Source organism: Zonotrichia albicollis, chromosome 1 (genome assembly GCF_047830755.1).
Source record: "Zonotrichia albicollis isolate bZonAlb1 chromosome 1, bZonAlb1.hap1, whole genome shotgun sequence".
NCBI classification, from domain to species: Eukaryota; Metazoa; Chordata; class Aves; order Passeriformes; family Passerellidae; genus Zonotrichia; species Zonotrichia albicollis.
This window is the reverse complement of record NC_133819.1, coordinates 93346034-93371196: the sequence shown is the minus strand read 5'-3', so window position 1 is coordinate 93371196 and position 25163 is coordinate 93346034. Positions and strand designations below refer to the sequence as shown.

At 36.7% G+C, this 25163-nt stretch overlaps 1 protein-coding gene across 8 annotated transcripts in view; it reads left to right on the top strand.

Moving 5' to 3' along the window:
* LOC102067773 (dynein axonemal heavy chain 5) overlaps window positions 1–25163 on the top strand; it is a 156684-nt gene that overhangs the window by 54556 nt on the left and 76965 nt on the right. For all 8 annotated transcript variants that reach the window (XR_012581608.1, XM_074547041.1, XM_074547036.1 and 5 more), the window contains exons 43-52: window positions 1863–2050; window positions 3246–3440; window positions 9274–9408; window positions 10425–10614; window positions 13064–13281; window positions 14184–14495; window positions 19472–19561; window positions 19646–19882; window positions 20382–20549; window positions 24270–24476. Coding sequence is in view for 7 of the 8 variants with exons in the window: in XM_074547041.1 (XP_074403142.1) it covers window positions 1863–2050; window positions 3246–3440; window positions 9274–9408; window positions 10425–10614; window positions 13064–13281; window positions 14184–14495; window positions 19472–19561; window positions 19646–19882; window positions 20382–20549; window positions 24270–24476 (1940 nt within the window). In the remaining variant the exon portion in view is untranslated. The remainder of the gene's footprint in view (window positions 1–1862; window positions 2051–3245; window positions 3441–9273; window positions 9409–10424; window positions 10615–13063; window positions 13282–14183; window positions 14496–19471; window positions 19562–19645; window positions 19883–20381; window positions 20550–24269; window positions 24477–25163) is intronic.

Genomic DNA, 25163 nt, shown 5'->3' with positions numbered 1-25163 from the left:
AAGGGCTGTTGAGGGCATCCAGGGCCCAAATATTCCTCACAAAAGGAGAGGAACATCAGTTAAAGGACTTGGTGCCACACCAATGAAGTCAAGGAACAAATGGCAAAGACAGTAGGATTGGTAGGATTGGGTATTTAATGTTTTAAATTTGGTAACTTTTGATAGAATTACTTCAATCTTTGTATCATTATGGCATTGTGGTATTATATATATTCCACTTGCTTTTAGTTTTTTTTAATTAAGCTCATGTAACTTTTCATCCTCTTCAGATTCTTTTCCTTTGGAGTATTTTTTTTCCTTATAATATCATAGAAATTAATTAAAAGCAGTTTAGGGAAAGGTTACAGAAGGAATTGAGATAATTTTCAAGGGAGATCTGCAGCATTGCCCTGACTGAATTAAGCCTTAAGAAGCCAATTTTGGTTGTACTACCAGTGATTTTGACCTGGTTCAACTCTAGCTCTTTTCTTCCAAAATTGCACGGGTAAAAAAGACCAATTGCCGCAACATTATTAAAATAATTGGTTAATGGGCATGAAAAAACATAAAAAATGGATGTCAGAAAAGAAACATAAAAGTGGCATTAAGGGCACTTGAGGCAACATCTTAAAGAGAAAGAGAAGATCAGACAAGGAAAAATAGAGGGAAGAGAAGTAGCATATTATGAGAAAAACAGGCTGAGCAAAGGCCAGAGAAGGAAAAAATATCAAAAGAAAACAAGACAAAGTGAAAGAATATGTCTTCATAGTATTGTTATTGCTTTTTGAATACTTTCTCTTGAACTATCTAAAGCTCTTAAGGAATCAACATTACACATAAATCACCCATAGATATATTTTACTAGTGCTGTAGGCATTGCCATATAAAGTATGGGGTTCAGGGGAGCTCTGGGCGTGGTTATTCAACATTGCAAATACAAATGCCTTTTCTTGGACATGTGCCCTATTTCTGCATTTAGTACTGCCTTCAAACTGCTTAAGCCAAGCTGAGCTCCACCACTCAGGGGAGTGAATTAAACTCCACTTCAGAACAGTTCTAGGGATGGGCCCAAGCAATTGGAAATACTTGTCCTTGTGTTCTTTGGGAAGGGAGGGGTGGCATCCATGAAGGTCCTGCATAGACTTACTAGCCTTTGTCTCTTGTGAAAGGGATGTGAAAGAGCAGAGGATTATGTAGCTTTCCCTCTACTGCTCTGGAAGGCTGCCACTGTAGACTCTCCTATTTCAATTCTGTTAGCATGATAGAGAAGAAGGAATACTTGACTCTCCCAAAAGCCATTAATTTCGTTATATTTGTGGGTACTACTGTCCGTCCAGAACACCATGGCCTGTTCCAAGTAACAATTCTAAGTGTAACATCAGATTCTTTCCTCCATCTTGAACAGTAAGATGTTAATCTCCAGTAATTTTTAACCTATGAATTAATTGTTATAAAATGATAAAATGCTTCTGTCAGAAATGTAGTGGTCTCCATTTGGTTTTGTGCTTTTCATTTAAGTATGTGTTTCTCAAGCTCATCTTTGACAACTTCATCCCCTGCATAGATGACTTTCCCTGCTATATGCACATTTGTGCTACTATATACAGTATTAATTAACACTTTCTGCCTAATGGTTGCTGTAGAAGTCTAGGATTCTTTGTAAAGAAGTTTATGTATCTTTCAAGGGGTGATACTTTTTCTGAGTGTCATTAATGCACAGCCCAACTTATTTTGAGTTTTTACTTCTCATTTTGTTCTGTGTTCATGTTCCCTGCTCTTCTCACGTTACACAAAGTTCAATAGAACGTGTTCTATTTTGTGTATAAATCACTTTTGTTTGATCTGCTATTTTAAGAGAATATTTCTCTTTTTGCTTTTCTCAGGTTTAGCTCAGTCGGGTGCGTGGGGTTGCTTTGATGAATTTAACCGCATTGAACTCCCAGTTTTATCAGTGGCAGCTCAGCAGATATATATTGTACTTCAGTGTAAGAAAAAGAAGAAACTTAAGTTTACTTTCACTGATGGTGATGTTGTTGACATGGACAGAGAATTTGGTATATTTCTCACTATGGTACGTCTGTAAATACATGTAAATGGGATCATTGTGAAAAATCTTTTCTGTTCCATTTCCTGTTGAAATTTCCCTGTTGAAACATTGGCACTGTCTGTCAGAAAATAGTTAATGAAACTTGAACAATAATTTAGTAAAATAATTATGATATAATTTTCTCTTGTTCATATTTTTAACTGGTTCTTAGGACCTGAGGTATGCATTTATCATTAACTATGTATTTTAAGGACTTTTTTAGTTGAGTATTTGGCAGATTGAAATTAAACTTAACCCCTCTTATTTTGAGTCAAAATCTGTCAAAATAAAACAGAATTGACCACTTCAAGGACTACTGTAGCTGGTCTAGTCAGTATTTTACCACCTGTGAATAAGTTTTTGACCTCAATCCTGGAAGACAGCATGAGGGAAACTGCCCTCACTCTAATTCACTGGCCTCCTGAAGATTTATCTTTGGTGCCTGTGGACTGCTTCTAGCAGTGCAGGAGGCACAGCAGCAGGAAAGTATAAGAACACCTTAAAATCATCTTTGTATCTCTCCCTCCGTAGCTACCTACATACCCATTCAAAATAGAAGCCTTTGTCTTTATTTTAGGGGGTCCTCCCTTTGAAAAAGTGTTAATGTTATCACTGTAATTTGAAAAAGAGGGCAAATAAGTGCCATACAAAGGCCAGGTGGAAGACAGGAAAGAGCTGAAAGAGATGAAAGAAGTTATCACTGAACAGCTAGTGACTACAGTTGTCACAACTGAGCCGTGCAGTACTCATATGAATGACTTAGACATCTTCAGCGAAAGGTCAGATCCATTAGTTTAAATTATACTCAGTAATGGCTTGCACTGCTTGACTGGCTTTGTGCTGAAATGGTCTGGGAATGCTCACAGGGGACAATAATCTTCAACACTGGAACACTGTCCAGACTCTGGGGAAGTAACCATTTAAAAGAGCTGCAGCAAGACCTGTAAGTGGCTGTCTGTCTATATCTTTTAGTCTTGGACATCTCCAAATAATGTGTGATACTCCATACTCCATTAAATGCCCTATTGAGGCAACTGTGCACTGATGTGTACATCATGCTAAAGTTATCCTTTGTGATTTTGCATGTGCTCCTGCATTTGCTGGATGGTTACCAGGAAGAATAAAACTTCCTAGCCTGCTATCATTATATATTGTGTGGATTTATAAATTGCATTTTCAGAACCCTGGCTATGCAGGACGACAGGAACTCCCTGAAAACCTGAAGATTCAGTTTCGCACGGTTGCCATGATGGTGCCTGACCGTAGCATTATTATGCGAGTCAAGCTGGCAAGTGCTGGTTTCCGAGACAACCAAATCCTCAGTCAAAAATTCTATACACTCTACAAACTCTGTGAAGAGCAGTTATCTAAACAGGTAAAATAAATATTTGGCCAACTGTAAGCTGTCACTGGAAGGATATGGAGATAATATACTTTTATAGAATTTGTAATTATTATTACACTCATGGGCCTACACATTTTTTATGGTTTTCAGTTTCAGGTTCCAGAAGCAGTGTCTGAAATGGTCATGTTGTTTTTATTTTTCACAGTAAATTGAGTAGAATGGGAAGTTTGATTTGTGATACTTAAACAGAGTGCAGTTACTGGAGAAGTTATGAGGAACGGTGTATATTGCCATGCTGAACTTGCAGAGGGCACATTTTTCAATGTCTTCACTTATGAAGGCCAGGTCTATTTCAGAGGCAGTGTAAGAATTATAAATAACTACAGAGCACCTGCAAGGCTTTGTCTTTCTGAGTGCTACTAGAAAGAGAATACTGCTGTTCCATTTGAGATGGGGTGTTTAAAAGTAGAAACAAATTTGATTATTTCCTTTTGAATGTCCTGTGCTGGCTTTTGAATGCCCTGACCATTAGAGAATCTCAATGAGAAATCATATGAGCAGTTGATAAATTGTGGCTCAAATGCCTGCTTTAGTTGGATAGTGATGAACCCGCTCTAATTGACTATACTTCTATATACTACTATACTATAATATACTACTATATTAGACTACTATAATTTTAGTAGTAGTATAATTTTAGTACATTTTAGTTCTGTACCACATATTTATTAGTGCCTGGCCTTTGTAAGACTAAGTTTTCCTATTGCCTCAGTTTGTGTGGTCATTTTTTGTCCAGGACATGATTCTTTCCTTCAGTGTGAAAAGGGTGTATAAGCAGGCATCAGAAAGTTGACCTTCTACCTCTGCAAAAGTGCTTTGCTTGTTTTGTGTTGTCACAGATGCTGGAACTGGTTCACCCTTGGACAGTGTACTTAAAAATTTAATGCACACAACCAAAAAAAACCTAACAAAACTTATTTTAACTATCTTAAGGGTGTACAATATTTTATACACAATCATTACTGCATCTGCACAGAGAGCGTAGAGTAGAGTTTCTCTGTGTAGTTTGGTTATTTCTTCAGCAGAAATTGCCCTCTGGAACCTCTGACATAAGGAAATTCTCCATTTATCATGTTAATCAACATACTGAAGCATATAAGTAAGCCTTATCAGTTGGCCTAGGTATCATAGGAACCACCTGGAGGACTCTGTGAAACTGAGATTCCCACTGGGAAAACTCCTGTGCCAGTTATTCAAATGCTTTGTTGTGAAGGCAGGTAGCTCAATCACCTTTGTCTCAGATCAGTCCTCTGCCTCATATATGCTGATGTTAGCAAGGGAGGTCCTTGATATTTATGAAGATTAATGACCAAGTGCTCTGGATGTGCACATAGGCCCAGCCCTTAGACTCAGCTACATCACAATTTTATGTCTGCTTCTTATGCTTGTCTCTCTCTCTCTCACAACTGAAATTCCATAGTTCTTTCTAAGTAAGCCATGATGTCTGTGGGGTAGAGTCTTCCATGCATATTTGTAATTTCTTTAGGACCACCTAACATTTCTACAGTATTTATCAGAGAAGTCTGCTATAGTGATCTTTCTTCCATTTATATCTTGTATCATATCATGGGTCACTATACTCGGTAGCATGAGCCAGGAAGCATGGCTTTCTGCAAGCCCATGGCACTATGCTAGTTTGTCCTGCCTGTGCCTTGAGCAGCCCTTTGGACAGTCCTGTTTTTTGTCTAAATCCATTCTATATAGTCATAAAATCAGAGAAAAATGGATCTTTTTCTCTGGGACTTCTGGAGGTGAACAGGTGCTATATCTCTTCTCAAAGTGAGATCTGCTAGTGCAGGTGGCTCAGCACCTTGTCTAGATGAGCTTTGAATATCTCCAAGGATAAATAAACTCTGCACAGCTTCTTTGGTCAAGCTGTGGAAATGTCTGACCACCTTGTCTAGTTACCATTTTGTGTGTGAGGATGTTAGCAGAGACAATGTTGAAATCTCTTGGAATTACTCTGCCCTGCTGTGTTGCCCTTCCAGCAGATTTTGGGCTGTGTCAAGCCCCCAGTGAGGATCCGGGTTTGCAAAGATGAGGCTAATTCCAGCTGTTAAAAGAAAGATTCATCAGCTTCTTCCTTATCAGGATATTTATAGCAGACATCTACCACAATGTTGTTGAGCCCTCTAATTCTAACGCAACTTCCCTCAACTGGCTCATTAGCCATCCTAAGGGAAAGTGTTCCCACTCTTTCACTTTTAAGAGCAATTTCCCATCTCTCCATCCTGTCTTGTCCTTCCTAAAGAACCTGTGTCCATCCATTGTGCCTCTGTCCCCACATTTTCTAGTTTGACTGTAAGCATGTACCTGCACACAGAGCTGTAATTTTTGTGTTTTGTTGTTATGTTGTGTGCCTTGGCAAACAGGCACTTCAAATTGGCACCTCCTTCTGCTGTGAGAGCTTCTGCCACAACACTGTTCTCTTCACCTGTCCTTATCTGTACACATGCACTTGAGAAGAGTCTCTTTCCACCTGTTCCACTATCCTTGACATCTCTCTTGTTCACCACAGCCTGGATCTTCTGCTTCTCAGCTGGGTCCACCACTTCCTCACTTGAATGTATGTTGTTATTGTAGTAGTAATGAAATAATTTGAAACACTTGCTGAAGTTCCTTGTGAGTTTGTTGTAGATTGGGGAATGCATCTAATGTAATATGTGGTTATACAGAGAGAGATCTAATGAGTTAATCAGATTAGATATGGGAGTCTCATGAACTGAGCATGTTTCTAAGAATACAGTGGGACATAAATTGCTTCTGGGTAGTCAGAAAACTAAAATGATAAAGTACCGACAGTCTTTCTTAGAGGCATATTCAATTAGACATTGGAAAGGAACTCTTGACTGTAAAGGGTAGTGAGACACTGGAACAGGTTGCTTGGTGAGTTTCTGGACTCCCCATCTCTGGAAGTCTTCCAGGCCTGATTGGATGGGATTCTGAGTAACCTGGTCTAATGGAAGGTGTCCCTGCCCATGGCAGGGGAGTTGGAACTAGATGATCTTTAAGGTCACTTCCAGCCCAAACCATTCTGTGACTCTATATCTGTATTAATCTTTCTTTCCTAGTGGAACTTATTTATTCAAAATTTTAATGGTAAATTTGAAATTTCAAGTTAAGTAATGCTGGATTTTCCAGGCAGTTGACTGGAAAGATCAGGGTCACATAAAGAACGAGTGCAATAGGAAATGGCAGAACATTGCCTGTTTTCAGCAAATGCAGTATATCAACAGAAGGAAATACAGAAAACAAGCATTCACCAGCTGACCTTACCCCACAGAATATCTAGAAGGAATGTGCCAGAATAAATACATGAAGTCCTCCAGACATTTTATACACACAAATGCAGACTCTATAGAAAGAGGAGCTCTGACTCACAAGTAGCCAAAGGCGCCCTGACTGACTGTCGTCTCCTTCAGTAAAGAAAAACAATAAACAGTAAAGTAAAAGAATTGTCCTTAGCAAATATAGGAAGCCCAAGGTGTCCACAAGCCTATGAAAGAGTTATTCTGACGGAGCTCCAAAGGTGAATTACTTGGCTTTGTTACAGGATTTCTTCCCTACTTTTTTCCCTACTCCTTCCACAATGCCTCATGCAGCTTAGGGAAAAACAGAAACTGAAAAGAAAAACCTAACAAAGCTTGAAAGCAAATGAGGTGATAATCCCTTTTTTAGAATCATCTCTTTAAGGTGCTTTCATATGGAGCAAACCACTGATGTCCTTTTTTTTTTTTCTTTTCTGCATGGAGTAAACTCTGCTTCTAATAATGAGACTGTTTTATTTCATATTTTGAATACTTTCTTTCAAGAGTATCAACTATACCACTGCAGTCCATTTTGCTCAGGCATGGTCTTTAAAGATTGCTGTTAAAAGATGTAGCAAAGAAATAACTCATAATCCACATTTGCCAATAAATCCTAGCTCTTCTGTGTCATTCCCAGAAAAACAAAGCAGTTGTAAAATTAGAAAACAGATTAAGGTAAATAAAGGATGGTCACCTTGAACCACCCATCATGTAGGTGAGTTGGAATGCACCAGAAGTTCTGTCTTTAAAAGTAATTTAAGCTTATTTAAATTTTCTGGTAGGTATGAAAGTATTTCTTCAAATTTAACAAAGTTATCAATTCTGTAGAATCACAGACTTGTGCAAGTTGAAAGGGACCTCTAGAGGTCACCTTGTCCAGCTTCTTGCTTAGCACAGTACAGCAGGTTGATAAGGCCCTTTCTGAGTTTTGAATATCTCCAAGGATGGAGATATTCAGCCTCTCTGAGTACCTTTTATGTTTGGCCATTCTTATTGTGAAGAATCTTTTCATTATGCAAACCATTGCAATTTCCCCTGTTGAAGATATTGACATTGCCTCCTTTACTCTCACATAGTCATCACTTGCTGAACTTATTCCAGTATGTCAGTGATGGTCATCTAGCATGGAGGAAAAGAAATATATCAGTCCTTGTCATGATTCTGGGCATTTCACTAGGACACGTCATTTACTAAGTGATGATGAAGTCAGGTGATGTCTGAGTTCATCAATATCACACTAGGCTGTTAATCTTTTTGTGTTAATGTTTCCATCTGCAAATAAGATTTCCTAGCAGTGAGTGACTGTATATTCATACCTAAATTTTTCAACTGGTAACAACTTAGCACCTGGTTGAATAATAGAAAATGAGGCAGGGCAGAGCATTGAGGAATCATCCATCTACCTTTCCGGAGGAAAAATAATTATTAATTAAATAATTTGCTCTTAATGTTTGTCAATATTCTTAACATTTTCTATTAATGGATAGGTTGCAGATTCCCAGGCAACCAACGTGATCCAAAGTTTCATTTTTGTTATGGTCACAGTTTTCTCTAAAAGTTAACTTGAATCCCCCTTGTTGTAGTTAAGCAAATTATTTCTTTTCCTTTCTATTCCTCCTGTCTTCCTCTTTGCTGGTATCTTTTGCATGTTGAGGACTTTTACCATTACTCATTCTACATATTCACTCTTCCTACTTTTGCAGTAGATTTTGTAATACTTTTCCCTGAAACAATATGTTTTCTAGTCAAAGAATCTCTTGTTTTGTTCCTTTTCAAATTTCTCTTCTGTAGGGTTCATCTCCGAATGTGGAATCCACCTTTTGGTCACAGTATAGAAATGTAAACTACAATGGAAATGTATTTTCAGTTGTCCTAAAAAGGATTTTTGTACTTTTGTTGCCCACTAAAATTGTAGATAAGTCATTGGGGAGCTTGTGACATCAATCCAATGTCAAATATTTTTCTGCAAAGCTTTGTGCACCTGGTTTGTTTCTAAGCTTAGAAAAGAAGGGTTGTTACTCTTTCTTAGTGCAGTTGGTTATTACCATCTTTCCTATTTTGCACATGCCTTTATTTAATTGCATCACACATAGATAATGTATTGAATTTCTCTTGGTAATTTTGAACTCTAGTTGTGATCTAGTTCACCAGTTTGGTATCATCTGCAAAGCTAATCATTAAGTTATTTCTTGCTGAAAATTCTGGGATTTTCACAGTATATTGTTCCAATTTGTCAGCCTGGGAAATAAGAGTGAGCTCTGCATCACCAGAAAGTACACTTTCTGGTATGGCCATACCACACTAGAAAATATCTTCAGGATTTGATAACCACCAAACTGGAAGTATATTAAAGACGAAGAGCTGTGAATTTAATATTATTGAGAAGTTCCATAACATTCATTTATTTAGCAAATCTAATTTTCAGTCCTCTCTTGTTTTTTGTTTTGATCTATTTGATCTTTATAGTTCCGATTTTGTTTGTGCTTTATTTCAAGGTTCACTATGACTTTGGGCTTAGAAATATCCTGTCTGTTTTAAGAACACTTGGAGCAGTGAAAAGATCTAATCCCCAAGAGCCGGAGAAAACTGTTGTGATGAGAGTTCTGCGGGACATGAACCTCTCCAAACTGGTACTGTTACACTGATGACTTTGCCCAATAGAGTATTTTGTTTGCATTTTAAGGGTCTTTATTATACACTTTGAAAAGCTATTTTTCTTTACCAGTTAGATACATTATTTTGCAGGTTTTAATATGATTTATAAGTGAGTTGAGAATCAGAATGCAGTTACTGTGTGAACACAATTTGTCTTTTAAAGGGAGGAAAACAAATCATAAGCTTTAGCTGAAAAAATCTTCGGAAATACCATGAGATCCTAGGGGATCTACCTGGTCCTCTAATTGCCTCTTGTTTTTAATTATTTTTACCCTAAGGAGAGAAAGGAAGAATACATTGTATTCACTCTTAATAATGTCACCAAAGATCTTTCTTAATCCAGAATTTCAATTTATACATTTCTTGGGAGCCTGTTGCCTTTTCAGAATATCATAAGAATTGCATTAAGTGAGGTAATTGGAAGCAGCTAATACCTACTCATATAGTGTATCATCTTTTGGTAATACTATTTAAAGTATTCATCTTTCTTTTCATTACTGTAATTAAAAGGTTATAGCATGTCTAGACTCTGTGTATTTACCTTGGGAACCACTTTTGTGATGGAACCAGTGACTCTGTTTCTGATGTTAATCTCTTCAGCGCGTTGGTGCACGCGTTCAAACCTATAGCAACGCTTCAATGATTTAGAGAAGGAAAAAATCATAAAAATTCTAAGGCAAAATATGATGGGAATAAATCTTGCTGATTTATGTAACAAATGAAGAAATATATCTGTGTATACATTGAAGAAAACTGTATTAAGTTGTTGACATTTTTATCAGCCTAAAGTATTTAATGTAGAAATTACTACTTATGATTTCCTTATATGAAACTCGCTTCATAAAACTGATGGATAATTATAATATTTGCTTTAGAAGAGGTAAGATTTTCACTGCCATCTTTTAAATAACTTATATTGATGATTGTTTACAACTATAATAATAATTTCCATAAATAAATAATGTGTTTCCCCCTACTTTATCCTTGACAGGTGGATGAAGATGAACCTTTATTTATGAGTCTCATTAATGACCTATTCCCTGGAATTACTCTGGATAAATCTGGATATCCTGAACTACAGTCAGCCATCCAAAAACAGACAGAAGAGGCAGGGCTTATTAATCATCCACCGTGGATACTTAAACTTATTCAGCTGTATGAAACTCAACGAGTCCGACATGGTTAGCATGCTAAATGAGGTTTTAAGACTGCATTGTATTTGTGGCTGCATTACATTATCTGCCACGTGAATGCAGATTAATTTAAAGAAAAATGTTTAAAAAAAAAGCTTAACAGATGTAATTTTTTAAGCCTATATGGGTATTTTGCTTAGGAAGCTGTTCTGACATTTTTTTGGTGTGCAATCCTTTGTTATATTACATTTTTATGGGAAGTATGAGTGTGGCCTTTGGTGATTGAAATTTCTATAGAGCAAGTTAAAATATATTAATTCAAATCCAGAAACAGCAATTTTATTCAGTGTTCTGAAAACCATTCAGAGTTCAGTCATGAAGCTCGAGTTTAATGTTACTGTGAGATTATAATGTTGAGAAGACTACCAAAAATTATTTCTCTGGCCTTTATTTTGATATATTCTACCATGCATGTGATATAATTTCAAGTGTTTTCGTTGTGATTGATTCTTGCCATTTATATTGAGGAGAAATAAGCTTTCCTCCTGCAGGATCAGGGGAGTTAGACAAGATGGACTCCGGAGGTCCCTTCCAATTTCAACCATTCTTTGATTCTATGAAAGTACATTTTTACAGTGCAGAAAAAGCCATTGAGTAAAGCTTATCCTGTCTTAGGAAGGGTATCCTAGACAGTAGTAAATCCAGGTTTACAATTCATAGCTCAGTGGAAAAAAAAATACCCCTACTTTAAAATATCCCCCATACCCTTAACCTCTAACTAATGAGTTTTTAGTATAATAAAGGGAAAATATTAAGGAAATGTAACTAAAGCAGCAAAGATTTATAAAGATATCATCCTTCTTATTCTCCCTTTCTTGTCATAATAAAAGAATAGTCTTTCTTGTCATAATAAGAGAATAAACTAATGAAATAAATGAAAGGAAATGCTAATTCACATACCAGAGTCCGAGTCCTTAAGGCCTTTTAAGTCAGATCCCTAAACTTTTAATTCAGATCATTCGTTAGATCAAAGAACTGGTTAGTGCTGTGCAGACTTACTAATTTACATCCAGATTTTTGGATGCAGTGTTGCATAGCAGTTATTTCTATATAGGAACCATGGAAGTTTTAATGTTTTTAGTTATGATTAAATCTGTCTCTTTTTAAAAGAAGCTGTTTGATCTGTGAGACACTACAGCTCCTCAGTTCCTCAAAAATCTTCGGGATCCACCATGACATTCTGTTTAGATGCCTCTTCTCTCCATACATTCCTACTATTCCCAGATCGTGCAAACAGTTGATTGCTCAAGCCAAAATTTTTTTACTTTATATAATGAAAGTTACTGCACTGATGGAAAAAGCTTTCCTGACTTCCACTTGTCCTACTCATGACCTTGAATTCATGGAGGGGTCGCCATGGAATTTAAAATAACGAGGAGAAATATGTGGCTGTATGTGCACGTGAAGCGCTTTTATAAACACACACACACACACACACACACACACATCCAGTGCATGGATCTTGAAATCTGTTTGGCATAACAATTTTGGTTGAAATATCACTGAAACCGGCAGGAAAGCCATTTGGTTAACATTGAAGAGTTTGTATTAGATTTCCCCATATGTAACATATGGCATGAGTAGTGATCTTCTGAGTCCTCAGGTTGTTTCAGGGAACATCCAGCACCCTTTAGTTTTAGAAGAAACATCACACAATTTGCATGGCACTGGATTATTTTAATTATTTGGGTTTGTGATTGTTCCATACTTTTGTTGAAGAAGTTTTCAAAACCAACTAAGGGATATGTTGTACAGTTGCCTTTAGGGCTAATAGGAGTTATCTAAGTCCTTTAAAGTACTTTGGAAGTTTCACTTTGAATGTCCCATCTGATTTTGGGCGGATTCTGGGCCTATTGGATGAAAACATAACTAAAGACCAACAGTATGCTCAATTTATTGTTGAAGACACAATTTATTTTCCTTTGATAACAAGTATACACTGATGAACTAAGTGTGGCTGCTCTTAACAGGTTTTATGAAAGAAAGATCTATTAAATGCCAGCATGGGTGGCTGCAGGTACATTATTTTGATACTTTTGCATCAGGAAGATGCACTTGATTTTGTATATCACTGAAGATACTCATTCTCATTAGATACATTTAGAAATTTCTGGATTTTTTTGCTGCCATCCATGTCAATGTTGTTGCATGAGAACATCAAAAGGCAGTTGTGTTATCCCATTAGAAAAAAGGAAAGAATTGCCTGAGGGAGAATGCAGACCCACACAGGCTTGCCTATCATAATAGAGAGACATTTATAAAGGCCTTTAAATAATAGTTTCAAATTCTGTTTCAATCAACATTAAGTGGAGTGAGAAACATCCTTTTGTATTGGCTTTTGATAAAAATAAAACAAGGATCGTTGATGCAATGAACCATTAAATGGAAGCATGACACACTGACATTTCATTTTAAACCATGTTTATATTGTTTTAAGGTATGATGACTCTAGGTCCAACTGGTACAGGAAAGACAAAATGCATTCATATTTTGATGAAAGCAATGACAGATTGTGGTGCTCCTCATAAAGAGATGAGAATGAACCCAAAGGCAATCACAGCTTCCCAGATGTTCGGTACCCTTGATGTTGCTACAAATGACTGGACAGATGGTATTTTCTCTACATTATGGAGAAAAACTTTAAAGGCAAAGAAGGTAATGGATGCTGTATCATGACAGACATTTAATACTGTTTCCATAAGGTGTCATTACCTGTCATTTATCTGAAAGGTCTTCCATTATAAAATCAAATGGGAATATGCAGTGTTAATTTTGCTTTGTGTCTGATGAGCTCAATGTGCACAAGAGTCAGAATTACATATCCCAGATAGCACTAGGTTTCACAAGCATTTCAGGTTCCAGAATTAATTTAGAAAAGGTTTTAGGTGGTTTGCTTCCTTCTGTAAGCAGTCCTAACACAAAACCAAGATATGTTCATGTTTTGATGTGAGGGCAGAAAAGTCTTTTCTCCTGTCTGGTTTCAAGTCATTGCCACTTTATTTCACTAGTTGTATCAGAATGTAAGGCTTTGCTAAGAAACTGATGCAGACATTTCCCAATTCTCCTATCAAACCTGCAGATCATGTTTCATGAAATCATAATTACACTCACATCTACTAAACAGCTACCCTGAACTGGCTTGGAAAATGGGGTAGCTTACATGAAATGCTTGAGTAACATCTCAAAGGGACTGACTTTGTGCCTGTGTTTATGACTGCATTTAATGGGAAATGTTTTCATCCGTCTTGATGGATGCTGAGTTGGCTGATGTACTTTTGTAGAAGAAAGATGCAACTTCTGGCTTAGTACAGCACAAATTTATTTTTGTTGGTGTTTCTTAATATCCTTTCTAGTGTGACACAAGATAACAAAAGAAGAATTAAAATCACTGAGCAAATTACAAAAATTGAATTTTTATATTGCTTTTTTGCTGAGCACCAAATTATGACCAAATTATTTATATCTGAGAGTACATTTTCTGATATTACATGAATGTATTTTTGGTCAATGTAGGTAAAGTCGAATGTGTGTCTCTCTCCTTTTTTTTTTTTTTTAAGGGGGAGCATATCTGGATAGTTTTAGATGGACCTGTTGATGCAATATGGATTGAAAATCTGAACTCTGTTCTGGATGATAATAAGACTCTTACTTTGGCCAATGGAGATCGCATTCCAATGTCCCCCAATTGCAAGATTATTTTTGAACCTCACAACATTGACAATGCTTCCCCTGCAACCGTTTCTCGTAATGGGATGGTCTTCATGAGTTCTTCAGTGTTAGACTGGAAGCCTATTTTAAGGGCTTGGCTGCAGACACTGCCAATCACATACTCCAATGTCCTATGGAATTGCTTTAATGCTGTATTTCAGGTAATCAATTGAATACTTCAGAAAAAAAATTGATTTTTTTATTCTTTTTTTTTTTAATGAAGCAATGCTCCTTCCCAAGTGCTTGTTCATTTATTTAAATTTCTTTTTTTATGTAATAAACTAAAGATGAAGGGTTAAAAAAGAAAGAAAATTATCTCTATAATTAGTAAATGACTGAAGCCATAACATATGAATAATCTGAATGTTTTGTTTCGTCTGCATACAAGAGTTGGCAATGAATTGTTAAACTTGTGATTATTTTATATTGCCTGTTGGCAAAACAGATGCTCTTTTTGCTTGTAATTGTAATACTGCAATTTTAAATATTGTTAGGATGCACAAAGGAAGTGGGTAAAGTTCTTATTTTGTTCTAAATATAAAGAAGTAAATTCAGAAAGAAATTGTTACACTCTAGTGCAACAGGAATGCATTTGATCCATTATTATTTTTAAAAAGACATTCTGTAATTAATCCAGGATAGTTCTGTGCTCTGAAGCTCTGACTGTCATTCTGAAATTCTGACTATAGTTGTCTCTTCTGATTTTATTATCCATGTTCCTGTTCCAATGGAAATTTTTGAAACTGCAGCACTTTGATACATTTTTGGACTAAATTGTGTTCAGTCAGTAGATTGAACACAATGTAGTCAAAGAATCCTAAATGCTTTTCTCCCTCTGTTTGGCCTTACCTTACTGAATCATTAGAAAGGTTCCAGCAATATTATGGATGGTTGCACTCCATAGTGGGTATAAAAGCATAACCTCAGTAGTATACTTCCATCATATTGAAATATTTATTTTGGCTTTTGAATATTTTTAAAGAAATAGTTATGTCTTTGCAACCTTTCACAGTTATCTTCTGATTTCCTTGATATCTGTAAAATAAATGCAACTTCCAACATACCTTGGTTTTCCATCAGCTTGCTCCTGCCTGTTTACTCATGTAATTGGTGTTGGATTTCACAGGGGTTTCTCCTGTAATATTTTTCATTGCTCTTGCATTTTAAAAATGCAGGTTTTAATGAACTTTGAGTGACATTTCAGAAAGCTTTTTATAGATGATGGTAAAAGCAATTATTGATATAGTATTAGAATGCCCTGAATGTTAACAAATATCTTTTAAGATTCTAGTTTTCATTTCAGTGCACATTTACTTTAAAACTAATGTTTAACAAGCTATTCATTTTGTTCTACCTCCAAAACTTAATGATATGACATAGTATTTACTGCAGCAGCAAGAGAAACAATTCTGATAATGAGTTTTAAAATATGCTTCCAAAGTAATGTATATGTGGGTCAATTTACTGCTTCTTTGCCACAATTCTATTTATATTTTATGCTACAACTTGCTCTGAAAACATAACAACAACACTTAAAATGCCCAAGCCTGAAGCAATAGCAATAAAGTCCAGAAAAATATGTATTTTATTAGATTAAGAAATGAAAATGCAGTGAAATATGAAGTTAGTTCAGTGCTGAAGGCTGCATTTACAGCTATCAAAATGTAAATGAAAGCTGTCATGCTGGCAGTTTTCTTTCACTTTTAATGTGCTGTCTTTGCTTCTCAAATAATAGAGGCAATAAAAGTGATTTTACAGATGAGAGCAACACTACTTTTGTGTTCACATGGCTCTTTTTATAGTTATTATTTTCTGCCACATTAAAAAAAGGATAAAAATTCAAAAAGAAAATTTTTGAAATAAGATTCATCAACAGTGGTAGTCAAACCCCAGATATAGACCTTGGTGGATTTAATGCTAGTATTAAGAAAAACATGGATATAAACATCTTACAAAGATCTGATTTTTCAAAGAATATGAAGATTAGAGTATAAATGGAAATATAGTAACCAAGGAGACTCAGTCTTAAGCAGACATATAGAGACTTTCTGAATTTAATCTAAACTCAACTAAAATAAATGTAAAATAGATGTAAGACAAAAGCTATAATAATTCCAATTTGCTTACAAAACACTCTTGTTATTTGTCACTGAAATTCTTCATGTTGGATAAAGTAATTTTCAATAAAGGTGAAGCAGGTAGCAGTAATGGAGGAGAAAAGAGCAGAAAATAATAGTTGTGAATCAGTGGAAAGAGTGTATTTATTCTTTTGATGTATATTAAAAATGGCACTGTAAGTTGCCATTTTTTATGTGTTAAAAAAACCCAACAAATCAAAATACAAAATAAAAAAGTCCAAAACCAAAACCAAACCCCTAAACCCAAGCTTATTTAAATTTAAGATGATGTTAGAATGCTTTCTATTTCCACAGGATTTTGTTTAGAACAGTGATTGAGGGGTTGGACTCTCCCTCCCTTTCTCATTTCTTTCTTCTCAGCAGCATTTCCTACTTTGCAGAAATTTCAAATAAACTCTCACCCCTAAAAAAAGTCTCTCTTAAATTTAGAATCTCCATTGCCAATTCCTGGTCTATGAATGATGCTGCTACCTGTAAGCAACAGAATTGCTTAGCTGATGGAAATAATTATCTGAGACAGTTTCAAAGAACTGAAATAATTAAAATAGTTACCCAAGTGGTGTTATTGAGATTGTCTGCAAAGTGTGAAACTTAAACCAGTGATGGTTGTTAAGTGAATAACATAAATTTCAGCATGTCCAGGTATTGTTTAAATGAAAAAAAAAAAAAAGTAATAGCAACTTAATTTTCAGATGTGACTAATTTTCTTCTTCCACAGTAAATCTCACACTAATCCAATTTGTGTAAAGGCTGCTACTGTGCCTGGAGCATAGAGCTGAATATGTAATCCAAAGAATTTCTTACCTTTAATATTTAAATGCTGATGTTAAAATTAATATTACAAGTATTAATAACTTTCTATTACTGAGTTGTTCTTTCGCTTGTCTAAACCCTTTGAATATGTTACCAGCTTCCTGTCCTGAAGAGTGTTCTGTAGTTCAGTGAGTTCTATAGTGATTGTACTCTGTGCGGAAGGCTCATTCTTTCATATAAACTTTTAGCATCTGACCTCATTTTTCAGCCTCCTTGTAAGGGATAGCAAATTGCTGATCCAAGTTCTTAAAAATGTATGTGTATTTGTCATGACCCAACTCATTTTTCCAGTCCCCCTGTCCAAACAATTAATGCAAAATTCTGTGTTAATCCTGCATCCTTTTTTTCAGCCATGTATTGTTTTAAAAATTGTAGTAGTAATAAAATACTAGCATATATCAAACTGATTTTTTCCTCATAAACTCAGAGAAAAAGAAGACATTAGAAAACCCTTCATAAACGACATAATTCTCATTGGAATCATAAGTACCATAAAACTAGTTCTGGTGAAAATTGGGCTCTTGATAGTACAGAATACTTTGACGCATGAAATATCTTTATTCTGTGTGTTTTGAATCAATTATTGAACAATTTACAGTGCCCTATGAGACATCTGGTCTATTTTACAGATGAAGAAGCTGAATCTCAGTGAGATTTAGCTACAAACTCTAAAAGTGTTAGATCTGAATTTCCCACAGTGCTAGTGGGCACTCCCCTGTGGCACCCATAACACCCTCGGTTACTCAACTGAGTACCCCATGGACCACTGGGGATGGGCCAGGCATTTTTGAGGGAAAGCCACAAAAAGGCAGCACACAGAGATGGAGGCAATTGTGCTAGTCTGCAAGAAATAACAGAAGAAGCAATCTGATAGAGTGGATGGCATCCCTGCCCATAGTGGGGTGAAGGAAGTAGATGACCTCTAAGGTTCCTTGCAACCCTATGTATTCCATAATTCTATATATACCAACACTCATGTTGTCTTCTTAGACCACTTATCTACTCTAGATTAAGGTGCCTAAGTGAGTTTTTGATCACTATATATCTTTTTAGTGTGTGTGTGGTATTCCAGTGGGATGGAACTCAGGAGGATGGGTAAAAAATATTGATTCATTCTCTGTGACAATAAATATCAGCATAGGGCACTTGGAGAACTTCAGTGGTAAAAATTAAACTGAGAAGTGAAACAAAGCTGGTGAGCATGTGGGTAAACAACTCAGTGATTTTTTAAAAAGTGTCTAAGTAAATTGTTTATGTCTTTGGGCAATTGAATGTTTTCTTTGTCTTGGCTTTCTCCCTGACATGACATGACATCTACAAATGGAATTCCTCCAAAATTACTTTCTCCCATAGTATCCCTGTTATACTTTCATTTCCCAGAATGAGTGGGTAGTGTTGATTTCCAAAGATTAGGAGGGCAAATAGAAACCACAGGGAGAGTATTATATTACAGATTGTTGAATGAAGGTGGAAGTAGGTTATAACTTACATCAGTCTGTACTTTTGGATGGCAATTGATATTTTAAAATTTTGCACTGCAAATCTCAGAGAGGAGTTTACATCAATTTGAAACTTTGCTTAAGATGTTGCAAAACACTTGCCGAAGGTAGCCAACAGTATGAAGAAACCTGAGGAAAGTCCAACTTCCATTAAAATAAATTCAAAAATTCTTTTTGAACCTTGCCAGGATTCTGCAGGAAAACGAGAGTATTGATTTCAAGAGGGACTGGTACAGTATGGTGCAGTCAGAGCAGATGAGACAGATAGAAATTTATAGTGGCAAGCTTGTGCATTATATATATATAAGTATCATCAGTGCTTTTATCTTCCTACTACAAAAATATCAGTGTAGAGTAAAATCTCTAGTGGAGAGCACAAATGGCAGGCAGATCCCTGAAGTAACTGAACAGCATTCTTCAAATTGTTCTTCAGGAAATTACTCTGTGGAGCTTATAGAAGTAGCTCTGCTGACTCTGGTACATCAAAGTTATTTTTCTAATATGCTATTGTTAGAAAATATCATGGTCAAAGTCTGAATATTTATAAGCCCAGAAATGGGGAAGGTTGTTGTTTGGAAATAAAGTTTAGAATATATTTGAAAATAAAGAATTGATCTCATCTAAGAATAAATCATGCCATTGAAACTGGTAAAGAGAATCTTGAAATAATGTTTTTTTTCTTCCCAGGATGTGATGGATTTTGTTTTCTCTGCTGTGACACCCAAAATGTCGATTTTAGAATGTATGTACATCAAGCAAGCTATTGACCTCTTGCAGGTAGATATGGCATCTGTTTTTCTCTCTCTGATTCTGTGATTTGCTCTGGGAGGGCAGTAGTTCTATATTGCATCCACTTTGCAGGGTTTGCTGTCTGGCCGAGACGAGAAGCAGCTCAGTGAGGAGCATATTGCTCGCTTGTTTGTTTTCGCTGTGATGTGGTCAGCTGGAGCTCTTCTGGAGCCAGATGACAAGCTGAAAATGGAGCTGTTCCTACGGAAGCACTCTGCAGTGAAAGAGCTTCCAGCTGTGAATGGAGAGGAAACCATGTTTGAATTTGTTATCAATGCCTGTGGACAGTGGGAGCACTGGTCAAAGAAGGTTTGTATGCTGCAAGATGTTAAGCTTTCTTAATGGATACACAATATGTATTTGGTAAGAGACATTTTACTTCCAACCCTACATAATTTGGTTAGGAGGATTAACCCTACCAAATTCTCAGAAGCTTCTTTTTTTGACTGATATTTTTCTTTTCCCCATAAATACATTCAGCAAAGAACAGAAACATGCATTTGAAATAGCTTTGGAAGTAAAACAGAAGCGATCTTAACTGTATACTGTCTATCACCTTACTCTTTATGAAATTCCAGCAAGGAAAAGCTTTTATCAGGCACTGGAGGAATGAAAATATCCTGCTAGTCTAACACCATTTTAGAAAAACATGACAAATTGATTGATTATGAAAGGATACTTGGCTTTTGGGAAGAAAAGTTTTACTGATGTAAATTTTATAAAGTGCATTTGATTTTGTGTTCTGATGCAAAGTGATTGTGTGGGCAAGTAGGAATTCTCAAACTTTTTGCATGTCTTTCTTATGCAGGTCCCTGAATATATTTATCCTAAAGATTCAGTACCAGAATATACTTCCATTCTAGTTCCAAACATAGACAGCGTCCGAACAGACTTTCTAATGCATACTATCATGAGGCAAGGAAAAGCTGTTTTGCTAATTGGGGAACAAGGAACAGCAAAAACTGTTATGATTAAGGTAAGGGGAACAGAAAAACATATGTAATATATTAGAACAATAACATTGCAGTAGTTGATATTGGCACAAATGTTAAGCTGAAGTTAAGGATAGTTTGATTTTCCTTCAGGGTACATACTGGCCTTCCTACTGAGGCATTTTGCCAGTACTCACATGGACTACAGGCAAAAAACCCCAAGTTTCTACACTTTAGTACAAAGGTTTCTTTTAAACTTTGCTAACTGTGGCCACAAGGTCAGATGATAAATCCTCTTTCCTTTCTTTTCTTTTGAGTAGTCTAATGGAAAATTTTGCTAAGAAAATGTTGATTCTTGAAGGATTTTTTTATTTTCCTGTGCTTTGTGTTGGTGGTGCCATGTGTGAACTGATCTTTCGTACACCCTTGTTGCACAGCCTTTCTTCAAAAGCCAAACAGAAGAGAGAGAAAGAACATCTTTCTTTAGTAAGGATGGTTTTCAGAGGGTAAATTTATTGTCTGTTTTCTGCTCTCTCAATTTCTTCACTGAAAATGACATGTTCTTTCTGTAGAAGGAAATAACAGGATTGGTATTAAATTAACAAATCCATGCTTTATGTATTATAAAATGGTGCAGGTTAATCATATGACACAAAAAATTTAACAACTTAATACAGAAAAGTCAAGAATCAAAAGGCTGAACAAACCCAGATGTCATACCAAAGCTGGCATCCCTTATTTTAAAAAGTGGAAGCACAATGTTTTTCAGCAGGGTTTCTGTGTTTTTCAGGGGAATGCGTGGCTTCTTTGATCAATGAGAGACAGCTAAATAAAACTGATCTACTGTTGGAAGAGCTGAATTGGTTATATAGGCAGCTGTACCTCCACTGGAGGATTTGCAGAGCTCTTGAAACGGAAAATAGCTGAAAAACACCAGCCTAAATTGACCTTTGGCTTTCTTAAAATCTGGAGCCATTTTGTGTGCCCCGGCCATGTGCTCTCTGAGCCCTGGCAGAGAGAGAGTTGTACCTGTGCCAGCAGCCATTAATGCTATTTTTTCAGCATAGCTGTCAATGCCAACAGGCATGCCAGTGTCATGCCAGCTTCTGCTCCTGGCACCAGCTGAGAACTATTTTAGCAGAGTGAAGAGGCGGGGTCTGGGTGGTGGTCTTGATATTCCGCGTCCTGGATTTTGTCCAGATACTGGCAACCTCCATCCTTCAGCTGCCATTCCTGTCCCTAAAAATAATTGAAACTGATTCTTGGGATTTGCTTATGCTGAGTCTATGCTATAGAGCAGAGTAGCAGATATTTGATCTCATGTAAGGTTAGGAGTGAGTGTTAACTGCCTTCACAACTGTTCCCCTTCTGCTTTCATCTTCTGTAGAATTTTGTTTTACTACACCTTATGGAATATATCCAGATATAAACAGTTGATTGAATGAAAAAGTAAAAGAGTCTTAATATAAAATACTTCAGGTAGTAATCTAAATAATCATTGGTGTTGAGTAAAGCATCAGTATGAATCAAAATAAAGAACTTAAAATAGAATGTTAATTTAAGACCTTTATTCTCTGTATTATTAATCCACGAATTGCAAAATATTTTAAAACATAATATTAAACTGGTAAAGGACAGTTGAAAATTCTCTGACATTTTAACTGACAAAAATAATCCTATTCAATACCCTCTTCTTTTTCAAAGATAGTTCTCATTTCTGTGCTGTGCAATGTTACTGTTACCATGCAAACATTCTGAAATGTCATAATGATAAAACACAAATGTATTTTTTGAATGGTTGAGTATTCATGGTTGCAGTTTGCTGGCCTTGGCCAGCTGCAAGACCCTTACCCAGCTGCTGATTGCCTTCCCCTCCTCAACAGCACGGGGCTGGATGTAAATACAAGGAGATTCTCAACTCAACAATTACTGCCATGGGAAAAACATTTGACTTGGGGAGCGCTTTTAATTTTTTTTTTTCTAATTAAAAGCAGAATTGGATGGTGAAAAACAAATACTGAAAACACCCTCTTCTCACCCCTCTCTTCTCAGGCTCACCTTTAGTCCTTGATCCCCTTCTTCTCTACCTCCTCCCTGGCCAATTGTGCAGGGGGATGAGAAATGGGGGCTGTGGACAGTCAATAACAGCTCCACTCTGCCTCTCCTTCCTCCTTATGTTGCTCCCTCCTCCTACATGGACACAGTTCTTATCAGAGCTGCAGATCTTCATGAACTGTTCCAACATGGGTTTTTCATGGTGTCACAGGTCCTGCCAGCAAACCTGCTCCAGTGTGGGCTTCAATTTCCATGGGTCTGCACGTCCTGCAGGAGCTCCAGCATGGGCTTCCCATGGGGACACACCCTCCTCTGGGCATCCATCTACTCCAGTGTGAGGTCCTCCATGGGCTGTAGGTCAATCTCTGTTCCACTGTGAACCTCCATGGAAGGCAGGGGGACAACCTGCTTCACCATGGTCTGCATCACAGGCTGCAGGGGAGTCTGTGCTGGAGCACCTCCTGCCCTTCTTTCTGCTCTCACTTTGGTGCCTGCAGGACTGCCTTTCTCACAGTTTTTACACTTCTCTCTCGACTGCCAGGCAGCATTTTACCTTTCCTGACACAGGCTGAGGGTCTCCAGTGGGTCTGCTGGAGGTGGCAGGAACTGACTGAGCGCTGACCTGCACCAGCCCCTCAGTACACACCAAAGACAGGACTGTTGCATATACACTGCGCATGTGGGTTGTCATTTATGGGAGGTCTGAAAAAAACCTCTTTCTGAAGGGCACCTTTTCTTAAACTGCTATCACTGTATCAACAAAATTAACAACATTCATCAAAATATTTTGAGGGGATCTAGCTGTATCTTCCTTTCTGTTGTCATACAGAGTCTATGTCTCACTGGAGTACTTAGAGCGCTTCATCAGCAAGGATATATGTTGATTTTGCTAAGGTACCAAAATGGGAACATTTCTAGTCAACACTCTTATACAGATAAGAATTTAAATTATATTCAACTTCATCATCATGGCAGAAGAATCAAATCTTTAGAAAGAAATTATGTTGGAAGTTTTTAGTGCTATTTGTAAGCTCCAGGACCTCTCTCTCTCTCTCTCACTGTATATATATATATGCACCTTGGTGTGACTCTAGGGTTACACATTTTTATTATAAAACCTCACTAAATATGAAAACTAGAACTTTGTTGCTTTGGAGCATCCTCAGCAGCTGTGGGAATTGTACATATTCAGAAAATTCAAGGATTACTTTCTTCATTAAAAGAAGATAGGTATCTGTAAATGTGATGTAGCTGGGTTTAATTTTACACTGCTATTCCTTTATACTGCTTTTGTTTTAAGAGTTTTGGTTTTGCAGTATACACATGAAAATGGATTTAGTTTTTCTCTTGTTTGTTGCAGTGTGCTGTAATAGATCATCACTAACATCTTAAATTTAGAAAAACCCTGACAATTGCTAATACAAACTTTATTTGCATCTATTGGCATACATCTACTTGTTGCAATACTTAGTGAAGTCTATTAAGAGCTTATGAATTTTAATACTTAAAAATTTTATGGAAAACATTAACTGAAAATTTGTTCGTATTACAAATTGCAGATGGTGTATTTATCTTAAATAAACTGTCTTTCCAGACTTTGAAGTTAATAGCAGGACTGAGATGTTTGCAGGGCTGCTGAGCATCTGTCTCATTTTGTCTTAGTTCACCTGAAGTTACTGATGTGCTTTTAAAACTGGTTTATCTTGCAGAATTACACAAGCAAGTATGATCCTGATGTTCACTTGACCAAATGCCTAAACTTTTCCTCTGCAACTCTGCCACATATGTTCCAAAGGAACATAGAAAGTTACATAGGCAAAAGAATGGGCGCTACACATGGTCCTCCAGCAGGCAAGAAAATGACGGTCTTTATCGATGACATCAACATGCCTCTGATTAATGAATGGGGTGATCAGGTAAAAGGAAAATATTGACAAGTGGGAGTTGGTGGTCTTACCATTTTTGCTGATGGGGATACTCATCTGTGGGTTGAAAAAATGGGATAGGCTAGAAAAAAGGTATCATAACATGGGTTAGAACAAATATGTTTACTATAACCAATTTCCCCAAGCCAGTTTTTGACATGACTAATAAGCTGTCAGTCCCAAATGATTAAGGATAGTGTCAAGCCACTAGGTTCAATCACTGCAGTATTTAAGCCTTTTGTTTTGGTTGCATACAACACTAGTAGGATTTCCAAAGTAGCAGTCCTGAGAACCAGTCTGGGAAAGGAAGCACACAAATCCAAGTAGCACTCTAAGATTCTTCTCTGATCTGCTCTTGACTTTAAATTGCAGTTACTATTATGTGAAATCTAAGCTGGTGGTGATTCTAAAGAACAAGACATGAAGAAACTGGGGTTATTGAGCTTTGAGTAAAGAAAGCTCAGAGGAGATCCTATTGGTTTCTGCAACTACGTGAAAGGAGGTTGCAGTGAGGTCAGTGTTGACAGGACAAGGGGAAATGGCTTCAAGTTGTACCAGGGGAGGTTTAGATGGGATATTAGGGAAAAATTTCTTCACCAAAATTGTTGTTGAGCCCTGGAACAGATTGCCCAGGGAAGTGGTGGAGTCACCATCCCTGGAGGTATTTAAGAGAGGTAT